The 10,868-nt window shown below is 46.0% G+C and overlaps 2 protein-coding genes across 5 annotated transcripts in view; both read right to left on the bottom strand.

Moving 5' to 3' along the window:
• The window catches only part of LOC146593672 (putative E3 ubiquitin-protein ligase HERC3), a 52,168-nt gene extending 51,511 nt beyond the window's left edge, over nucleotides 1-657 (bottom strand). The window contains exon 1 of one of the 2 annotated variants that reach the window (XM_085308823.1): nucleotides 607-657. The gene's annotated coding sequence lies outside the window, so the exon portion shown is untranslated. The remainder of the gene's footprint in view (nucleotides 1-606) is intronic. The other variant, XM_085308822.1, reaches the window with a different exon arrangement.
• Nucleotides 658-6,022: 5,365 nt separating this feature from the next.
• LOC146593673 (E3 ISG15--protein ligase HERC5-like) overlaps nucleotides 6,023-10,868 on the bottom strand; it is an 18,176-nt gene continuing 13,330 nt past the window's right edge. For 2 of the 3 annotated variants that reach the window (XM_085308820.1, XM_085308819.1), the window contains exons 17-23: nucleotides 10,679-10,819; nucleotides 10,403-10,569; nucleotides 9,659-9,725; nucleotides 9,398-9,480; nucleotides 8,314-8,497; nucleotides 7,842-7,941; nucleotides 6,023-7,212 (exon numbers count right to left, since the gene is read on the bottom strand). In XM_085308820.1, coding sequence (XP_085164946.1) covers nucleotides 6,998-7,212; nucleotides 7,842-7,941; nucleotides 8,314-8,497; nucleotides 9,398-9,480; nucleotides 9,659-9,725; nucleotides 10,403-10,569; nucleotides 10,679-10,819 — 957 coding nt within the window. In that variant the 3' untranslated portion in view covers nucleotides 6,023-6,997. Of the gene's footprint in view, nucleotides 7,213-7,841; nucleotides 7,942-8,313; nucleotides 8,498-9,397; nucleotides 9,481-9,658; nucleotides 9,726-10,402; nucleotides 10,570-10,678; nucleotides 10,820-10,868 lie in introns of those variants that run through there. The other variant, XM_085308821.1, reaches the window with a different exon arrangement.

Raw genomic sequence — 10,868 nt, forward strand, 5'->3', positions numbered from 1 at the left:
TTTTTTTTTAAATCAGCGTTGCCCAATAACGAAGCAATTGCTGCTTGTTTCTGTCACAAGCGGGCCTCCAAGCCCACTTTCTCCTTCTTGCCTTCGTTTCGCTCCAACTAGACGCTCAGGTCACTGAGCGAGCAAATGCCAGCTGCAACCAATCCCACCGCAAACAGAGCATTTCCACTGCACAACCAAGCGCCCTCCGAGAAAGCATTTTCGACCAGCCACCAGCGGCAACCTCCACGGCGCACAAGGAGAAGGACGGACTCCACCAACCCCCGTCAGGCCCCGCTGGCACCTCGCCCCCTGTCGGGCGCACCGGCGCCGCCAGCCCGCGGGCACCCGCGCCGGGGGCACCAGCGGCCTCAGACCATGGCTCTGCCCCTCGCACGTTCCCCACCCCCGGTAGCTCCGGCCCAGCGGGGGGCCACAAGGCGCCACCCGCGAGAGGCTGCTGCCGCCGCCCGCGACGTGACGTGACACGGTCCCGGCTGCTGCCGATACCGCCGGGCCTGCCCACCCTTCACCGGGCGCAGCAGCGCCCCCAAAGCCCCCCCAGTGCCCGCCTCAACCCCCTCAAATCCCCGCCGGAATCCCACCGCCACTCCCCACCTGCCGCCGCCTCACCGGCCCCGCCGCCGCCGCCGCCACGGCAACGAGGAAGTCCCGCCCCCCGCCGGCGGGAGTGACGTCGCGGCGCGCCCAATGAGCAGCGCGGGGCCGGCCCAGGCGCGCCAATCAGCGGCGGCGGGCGGGCAGCGGCCGTTGGGCGGGCCTCGCGCGGGCGGCCGTTGGCGGTTGGCAGTTGGGCGAGGCTCGTGACTGAGGCGTGGGGGCSGGGCGGGGCGTGTCTGTCACGCCGCGGCCCGCGCACCGGGCTTCAGCTGGGGCGAGGGAATGGCGCGGGGCTGGAGCCCGTCTTCGTTTTGATAAGCGTGAGCTATGGCTTCTTAATAACGTTAGTCAGCAGCCTCCCTCATTCTTCTTTTTTATCTTTCGTTTTGCCTGGCCTTTGGGCATCTGACAGGCTTGTTTGCTTTGGAATTAATATTTTACATCAAATTTCAAGCTGGGGGAAATATCTGTGGTCAAAGGGTGAATCTTTGGAGAGAGAAAAGAAAAAAGAGGTCGGTCCTTCAAATGAGCATGCAATTACAACTCCTAAGGACGTATTTTCTGATTTTAATGCCATCCAGTTAGGAAAAGGCCACCCACATGTCACCCGAGAAATGGCTGCATTTCTGTAGTCATGTAACAGTAATCAAGGTAACCCAACAATCGACAGTCGTGTTTGACTGAAGGACAAGCACCAGAGCTATACACATCTGGCTCCCACTCAGACCGTCAAAACAGCAGTCAGGATTCGTGCAAACCGCATAGAGATGCTTGTACGGGTTCCAAAAAAATAGAGGTCCCTAAACCATGTCCAGTGCCCACGGTATTCATCTCCCCTGTGCTACTCTCTGGCGGCTTTCAGTGTTTATGGCTAGCATGCAATGTGTCACGTATGAGGCAAAAATGTGACCTATATGGGCATGGATCATGCAAATTTTGCAGAAAACAAACTACTTTGCATTGTAAAATTACACCACTGACATAATAGCTTTTATCTACTAGTATTGCAAGCAGCTTCTACAATAACTGTAAACGCTTAGAAGAAAAAACAGTTCCTTCTTTGTTTGTTTTTGTTTTGTTTATTTTGTCGTTTGGAAGCCCTTTGTATATAGTCAGTGTTTCCCTTTACACTCAGTTTCCTCTGTTTGTTTGGGTCTCTGACGGAGCAATCAAGGAGGCAAGGACATGCAAAAAACAAGAAAACAAGCTAGTCAAGCCCAGGATTTGTCAGAGGGAACCAGGAATCTCTTGCTGAAAGCAATTACTAATTGGCTGTATTTCAAGTTCAAAGAGAACTTTCAGGGCTAGCACTTTATAAATGTACAAAGTAATAAAGAGACCAAAGTAAAATAATTCTGTATCTGTTTCCATGCAGTCTACTGTGTGCCGCTTCTTTTGGAGGCTGCTACCAGTGCAAATTTCTTAATAAGAGCTCGAGTTCCACTGCAGTATGGATTTTCTTTATTGCAGTATAGATTTTCCTCTTTTTATTTTTTATTTTTTTTCCCCAGGCTAAATCAAGCTGGCATGTGTGGAGTCAACATCTCCCTGCTGGCTAATGTCTGCTCCAGAAGGGCCCATGGCAAGGTTAGATCTTTTTCCAGAACAGCTTTTAGCTCACTATTTCCTTAATAGGTTATCTCTGCTTGTTGAGAAAGATAAACCCCTTCAAAGTGATACACCCCCACCCAACCACCGTAGAGGACCAGGTCTGAAGATGTCCAGAGACTGCAAAATATGCAACTAATCAGGATTTCCCAAGTGCCTCTTTTCTCCCTTACTTAAATAAACAGCTGCCCAGTGTGAAGAGCCGCACRGGCCAGCACAGAGGAGGTCTCCACAACATGCATGTTGAGGTAACACAAATTATTATCACTGCAGTTATCTCCACAAAGGGTGATGGAGTGGCAGCTGCCCTGTGAACCCTCTTCTGGTAGATGTATCTCCTCAGAGTCTTTCCATATGTGCCATTGGTAGCCTTTTGCCACAACAGTCCATGGTACAGACATTTAATTGTGTGTGTGTGGGTGGGGGTGGCTATGTGCAAGTAGTGATGCTTTACACCTTTTTAGCCATACTCCTCCTCAGAGTTCATCACCAATACTACACTAAATAGTCCTCAAACCACCCCAAAGACCAATGTGTGACGGATATTAAGTCCCTTGAGTACTGAGAGGGAGATTTCAAGAGCTTCACCAGCTCTGGCTACCAGTTTCTCATGCTGGGTTCTGAATCTAATAACAGAAAGCCCTGACAGGTCCAGGATTTCAGCTGGGTTGTTCCTTGCTCCTGTTACAGACCACCAAGTCCTAAATCATGCCCGGCTTTCTGCAGCAGGTCAGCCACAATACAGGGTGCTTAGGAATCGCACACATCAAGTAAAAGTACTGTTTACGCATTGAAAGAGTGTTCCCCAAATCCAGACTGAAGCAGGCTGGGGCAGCCCATTCCTGCRTGTCAGCCCACGGCAGCCAGCTTCGCTGTTTCCCCGTTCTTCCGCAGAGCTGGGCCTCTCTCTGTGTGGTGCCGGGAACCTGCCCCCGCCGAATTCTGCAGCAATCTGCGGGTTGCGGTGTTTCCCCCAAGCCACGGTAGTCCCCAGAGGGATGATGCATTTTGTCGTATCTCAAGCTCAGCAATCCGGGCTGTGTTTTTGTGTGTGATGTGGTTCGCCATCCGTCACAGTCATGTCGCAGCCCGACAGCTGCTGCACTGCCTTAGTTCATTAGTTCTGAATGATCGGGATAAATCCTTAATTCTTTCTGTTTTGTCACAAGCCTGAGGATGCTTAAAATTCTTCCCTGCAGCCCTGAGGAAGACAACTGATTTACAAGAGACTCCCAGTAACAGTGGGAAACCTAGAAAAAGCTTGAAATTGCAACTCAGTTCATATGAGAAATCCCCAAAGTCAATGTCCTTTAAAAATGTGAGTTTTTTTCTTCCCTGATGTAAAGATTTATTATTTTTGAGGTACCTGATTCATACGTTTCAAGGGTACAGGCAGTGAGTTAATGTGTGCTGAGAATCAGATAAGCTTAACTCTTTTTACAAGCTGTTCCACAATGTCAGGAAGAAGAGTGCATAAACTATTTCCCAGGCAAAAAGGGAAAACATGAGACAAACAGGAAAAAAAATATCCTCCCTCATAGATCAAAGGGAATAACTGCTGCAGCAATGTCTTCCAGGGTTAAGTTGAGCTGACCTCTTATTTTGTACTGGCAGGTATGAAGTCAAAAGCTTTATCAATAGTGTTATAAATGGGGTAGGGCATGTACAGACTGGTACAGAGTCTGCAGTTTCCATTACTAGCTTGCATTCCCTGGTTTGATTCATTTCTGCCACCTATTTTCTTTTTGCTTTCCTTTCCCTGGTTCATGTCCAGTCCTCTCTTTCACATGGAGCAGTTGAGTGCAAGCCTTGGTAGCGAGCATTTGCGCATATAGGAGCTAAGAGGTGAAGCGCTTGTGGGTGTCCTTTAACATTTCTTAACTAGTCCTGGCAGTGCAGAATTGTTAGAGAAGGAGCGGTTGAAAGTGTTTTTCAAAGGAAACTATGTTACTCCAAAATGCAGTCATGCCTTGCACCAGACACATTTAATTCAAATCCATCAAAAAAATACTAAGAGCTGTCCCTGAAGTSCCTTGGGGCTGAGGCTACCTGTAGTCAGGAAGCAGCCTGGTTTGACCAGCCAAGATTTTCCTGAATTGTTTCCATAAAGACATAAAATGACTCAGAATAAGTACAGGATGAGCAGGTAGGATCATGGTGCAATGACATCCGGAGGGATTGCTGCTACCTCTGGTAGGTTACACCCTGCTCTGCAGTAATACAGTAAAAGGCTTCCCATCCTTGTGATCTATGGTGTTCAGGAAGCTGTAGAGACTCTCTGCACCAGAGAAACTGTGCCTTCATATTTGCCACTCCCTACCTTCTTGTTAGGGTTTCTTTTCTGTCTGAATCTGTGTTATTTTGGTTTAACCTTTTAAACTYATAGCAGGATATCAGGTTCATGCACCTTGTTTTTCTGTGTGTGTTCTGTAATGAGCATTACTTGACAGAACATAGATACAGCTTGGTGCTCAAAGTCATTTCAAGAAAAGACAGAGGAATGCTCTACTCTGCTCCTTCTGAAGCTTTTTTTTTTGTGTGTGTGTAAAAGCAGGGCTTATTTGAGGACAAATTAAAAATAGCCTTGAAAGTTACTCTAGGCTTTATCTCCTCTGTGCTGTTGCATCAGACATGACAAGAAGGAAATTCCTTCAGGCTTTAAATAAACCTGTAATCATTTAATCTCCAATGGGTTGTTTTGAAATCCGAACAGAATACACCTTCTGTGCACTTGCACAGCATTGAAGATCACTCCAGATTTCCAAGCCCTAATGGAGGCTTAAAAAAAAAAAAAAAAAAAAAAAAAAAAAAGGAACAAGCAGCTGGGAGCACGCTAGAGAAAAGCAGCAACCTGAGCTGCCATGACAGAGAGCTGCAATGATCTGGCAGTACTGGCTGGGGTAGGATCTTCTAGCTCAGTGGGGATGACATCACGTGGGGCAACAGCTTGGGTTTCTGCCAGTTCCCTCATTCCTCAGAAATATATCTGCAGCTGCGTGATACCCATTAAAGAGATGGTTAAAAAAMCATTTTTCATGTAGTGGGAAAAAAAGTCACCACGAGCAGATGGCACTGTGTTGGTTAAAATCCACTGGGCTGGGACAGTCTCCAGGGAGGTGCTTTCACCAAAAGCTCCCCTGTTACTGCAACTCCTGTGGGTCTGTCAGCCTATATGCTGGAGTCAGAAGAAGAAAAAAAGAAATGTAATTCTCTTCACAAGCCTTGCGCACTTCTCACACATGCTTTGAACGACCCAGGTGCAACCTTTTCTTACAATCTGAGTTGTATCAAATGCTTTAAAATAATGGCATTGCTGCAGTACCTCTCACACCAATAAACCAGTGACTGAAACAAAAGACTGCAGGATAGTTCCCCAAGTGATAACAGACATGTTTGTAGTGATGCAGGTTATCTTCTACAGCTTGGGAGTAAAACTTCACTTTTCGCTAAAACGCAGCCACGTCTGGGTCAGGACACTACACGTGATAGACAGCACACGGAGTAAAGACAGAACTGGAGGTAGAAAATGCTGTCTTCTTCTTGCACTAAGTTTTTACATTCATATAAAGTATATTTTGCACCAAACCCAAGACCTTCTCTTATTTGACTTAGGCAATGCATCTGTTTGAAGTACACTTGACTCCTCATGTGAATGACTTTCCTATATCTACTATATGAGGACAGAAAACACAGATACACAGGCAGCTGCTTAACAAAAAAAAGAACAAAACTACAGGTATGGGAATTCAATCAATCATCACTTAATTCAACATAGCATTTGACAATAAAAATCATTCTTTGTGTGTGTCCATTCACACATTTAACACAGCAAAGAAACGAGAGGATTGCTAGTAAATCATTATCACTGTCTCTCAATAGAACAAAATACATATTTTTTTTTACATGAAGTAAAACATACAGGAAAAAATATACAGCTGTAGCCTTTACACTCTGCTGGACATTGACAATGTGCTGCCAGTGTCAGGTACAGTCCTGGCAATGAACTTCCAGCAGTCATGCCTCATGTTCACAGGGCTCTGGGTAGGCACCGAGTTGTTCTGCAGGCCTAATATTTTGTTTTATTGTAAACCATCTACATAGAAAATACAAAGAAAACACGACAAATTCCACAGTACTATCACACTAAATAATAAAAAGACCATTAATGCTTTAAAAATAAGGCTTTTGACTAAGTCAAGGATCACTCAAGTCCTCATCCTGAGAATGTCTCTCAGGTAAATCAAAGGCAATATACAGGTGAGTAATGACTGCTCAGTCAATTCAGTTTTCAGGAGCAGGTCTCCTTAGAAATAAGTGCTCCCTAAGAAGATCCATCACTAATATGGATGAAAACTTTTCCTGTCTTCCTCTTGCAACTACTATTGGTTAGCGTACACTTACAGTGTGATTGCTGGTGATTTGGAAAGCACAAAGTCTCAGGCTGCTGAAAGGTCACCCACTAAGTAGCATCAGTACAGTGCAGGGAAGATGGACATATACGTAAACATATCTGTTTACCAACTTGCTTCATGAAAGCATGTTAAGTAGATGATTAAAATCAGGAAAGAAGAATCCTAACAACCAGGCATCTGATCGAAGCTCGTTTTTATAATACACAACCTGAGAATTGCACTTAAGTGTCTAGAAAGTAGAGTAAAAATAAGGGAAGGCGTGAGGAGAAACCAGCACATCAGAGGCACAAAGAAAAATAAATTAAGAGGTGAGACAAAGACTGAATTTTCTGTTTGCTTATTTTTGCTTTAAAGCACTCCCGACAAAGTTAGGGCAAACCAAAATTCTCACAATGCTCTATGGCAGAGAGGAGCCTTTTTTTGAGTATTCTTTTACAGCTGTATCTGGGGAGCTGTAATATATAGCTGCAGGTATTGCCAACAGGATAGTACGCATCTGGATTTTCCTTTTCAGGATCTGCAATAACAAATGTAAAATCTTCTAGTCCACTTGCCGGAATTCGATCAGATCCTGACAAAAAAGCTGGATGGAGGTTTAAAACAAACAAACAAACAAACAAACAAACAAAACAAAAAAAACTAGTTAGTAGATTCAAAAAACATTATCAGAAGATGAAAAACTGCAGAGAAAATTACTGTAAACATATGGTTATTTCCATAAGCTAATTAGTTTTCTTTCTCGGACTTGAATATAATAAATCTCTTGAGATTCATAGTTTATAAGCTCTGTTTTACTTTTAGAGACTTTGTGGATAAAAAAAGMCAGGCTACATCTGACCTTTTGCATTTAAAAAGAATGGGCTGGATTCTGCAGTCCTTTGAAAAACGCTAAACTGCTTGTGTCAGTATACACAAGGAAGGTCTCTGAGGCCTCTGACCAACAGCTGATACCCACAGAAGTAAGCGACAAAATAGTTGCAGGGTTCATGGGGGTGTCAGGTGCACGCAGGTAAGCCTCCAGGGAGGTCAGAACTGAGGCTGTGCGTATCCCCATGTCAACTCTCTCTGGCTTTCACTAGAGAACGGTGGGGAAAGACATGGCCAAAGCCATCTGGAATGACARTATTTTTCACGTGTAATGAAGAAATCTAAAATGTGTGTTCTAGGGGAGAGAAGGGGCTAGAAAACAGTTTAAAGTGTCTGATACATTACCGAGAAACATTCTCTTTTTTTCTTCTGGGAGTTTGTGAAACACATCCCAAAAATTTTTGATGATTTCATCTGACTTTCTATAACCTGAGTACATCACATTCTGTTGAAGAAAACAAAAATAAACTGGCCAGTTAATCCTTTTCCATTTAAAGCAACAACAGTTTATCCAATATATTTTATAGTCCTCTTCATAGATGTTCAAATCCTCTTAATCTCTGGAATCTGCTTGTTTGTTTGTTTTTTTAAATATTTACGTGACAATCCTTGATCTATTATTTGATTTTTATTCTCTTTTACTCTTGTAGCTGGGGTACAAGAAATACATTCAAAACCATGAGACAAGTGAAAAAAAAGAGAGTCCCTTGAAACCCTATTTTGGTACTTATGACATATGCAATCAACAAAAGAACAGGGCAGAAAGAGTTTATGCTCAGCAAATATAGCAGAGATACATTCTGCTTGTATCCAGTACCTTTTCCAGCAGGTGCCAGTCATATTTTTTGTGTCCCTCAAAAATAGCCTGGAGCTCTACAGGGAGAAACATCTTCCACTTTTTAGCTGGGCAGCCTCTTGAAAACCCTCGCATAAACTCCTTAAATGGCTTCTGTACTGATTCATTGAACACATAGTTCACATACAAGTCAACAAATTCCTTCCTGCAAAGATATTTTGATTCAAACAAGCAACGTAAGAGGTGATGTCTTTAAAAGAAGAAATATAAAGAGCTTTATTCCTTGGATGTGGCCAGGGCCATATGCTGCATGTAGGACCTGCTTTACATTGTCTTTACTGTCAGCAGTCATTACTGGCAATTATTCATTCACTGAATTAAGCAAATAAAAGAGAACGCTGGCCAGCATGGATTCCTTTTGATAACACTCCTCATCTTCGTATGAGCTCTCCTATGAAATCATACTTGTCATTTCACTATGATGACAGAACCCAGCAGAAAAAAATGGTGTAAATCCAGACAAACTCATTTCAAAAGCCAAAGAATTATGCTGGAATCGAAAGAATTATTCACACAGCTGCTAATCAGTACGATTGCACTCCTCTCTATTCATGATGAGGAAACATTTAGTGACCCTATACTTCTATACAATCCACCCAATGTAAATGATATACTTTGAGCTTCCTAAACAGCCCCTTCGTGGATCCATATGGGTCCTCGGAGCAACTGCATAACTCAAGACGTAGAACTTCTCTCTGTTCCCCTGTGTTAGAGTTACCACTGACAYGATGTCTTATTGATAGATTTCTCCTCTTCTGTTATGGGCAAGATATATCCCATGTATGTAACACAGTGCTGATGTTCAGCACTTTCTAAGAGTGTCACCATGCAAATGGTTTGCACAGCAAGTGCACAGATTTCTAGCAGGGAGGACACAAGTGGAAAAACATGGGAACACTAAATTCTTGCAGCTTAAAGCTAATGGACAGAAACCTCCTCCTCTCCTATGACAGGATGCCAAACACTTCAAAGCTTATGGGGATAGTTAGTCGTTTGATATTTCATATATTCATGACAGAAAACAGGATAAAAAAATAAAACCTACCTGTTCTGCTTAGTGACAGGAATGTTGGTACCATTTTCTTTAAGTTCAGTGACAACCGTGGAGCCTCCTTCTTCTTCCAGTATCTACACAAGTAAATCAAAACATTGCAAGCTGAGCTGTATCTACCGTTTTTCCTTTTTGCAAGGCCTGACACAGCGCTCTTACTGTACGAGTTCATAGGTCAGTTGTGCTGTTTTCGTATGGATACTGACTTGCCTAAGTAAGTGCACAGCATGTCTGAATGGCTTGATAATGTCTTACCGTGAAGTTCAAGTCCAGGTTCTCAAAGATATCATCGTGTTCTTCATCCAAAATTTGCTGAAGACTCCTTTTAAAACAAAAAAAGGGGGGGGGGGGAGAAGAAACATACTTCAAAGATCGTTCTATGTGGCATTCAAATTCTGCTTCAAAACCATTCCTTGGCAGCCACTACTTAAATGCATATACACACAGAGAACACTTGTATTCACGTGGCACCTCCATACGTGGCCCTAAAACGACCCCTATACTTATGTCCCACCGCTGCCGTGACCTGAGGGCAGATGCCTTGACTGCCAAGGATTCCGGGCAAGTCTATTCCCACCCCTTGCGGGGGGRTAACTTTACAGAGCAAGTCCAGTGGTGAGGGGGCTTGGACAACAGCCTTCCAAAGACTATCTAGGAAAGATCTACACTTGGACTGGGGGATGATCTAGGAGATCTATTTTGCAGTGCTGTGACTCTCAGAGCTCTTCAGGCAACCTCTGGTTTCCGTCCCCTGAGGGCCTTTCTGCACTTCAGCCCCGCCACCGGCTCCAGGGYGGGGGCTCCCGTCTCTCTTCTGCTGCTCACAGGCCTCGCGTGGAAAGCTGGCCTTCCGGGACCGAGGAGTTTTGCGATACGTGGGCCAGGACAGCAGCTGGGGACGGCGGCGCAGCTTCGGCGCCTTCCGCCCGCGCCGCGCGGTCAGGGCACCTGCCTCGGCAGCGCTCTCCCGGCGGAGGCGGAGGCGGTCTGGGGCCGTACCTGCCCTCTGAAGGCAGCAGCTCCTTCAAGTCTTCCAGCGTGAGCTCGACCTGGAGCATCTTCTTGTAGAGCGCTTGGGGGAAGGGAAAGGGAGCGATGCACTTGTTGTACAGGGCCATTCCGAAGAGGGTCCCGACGAGGAAGAAGGTGTTGCCGTGGCTGGACGCCTAGTCAGAAGCAGTAAGAGCAGCGGCGGTAAGGCAAGGGAGGGGGCCCCGCGCCGCCCCCCGGCCCGGCCGCGGGGCAGGGAGCAGGGCCCGCGGCGTCCGCCCTTACCTGCCTGGGGAACCAGAGGAGCTGCGAGGCGAGGCGGCGGAAGGCCCCGGCCCCGGGCTCGCGGAGCGCCCTGGCGGCCACGCTGAAGAGCTCCCGCGTCAGCCCGCCCTCGTCCACGCCGGCCTCGCCGTCGAAGCTCACCTGCGGGCACCGCGGTCAGCGCCGCAGCCCGCGCGCGCCCCCGCGCCCG

This window comes from Rhea americana, unplaced genomic scaffold (genome assembly GCF_003343005.1).
Source record: "Rhea americana isolate MKP2758 unplaced genomic scaffold, rheAme1 scaffold_284, whole genome shotgun sequence".
Classification (NCBI taxonomy): Eukaryota; Metazoa; Chordata; class Aves; order Rheiformes; family Rheidae; genus Rhea; species Rhea americana.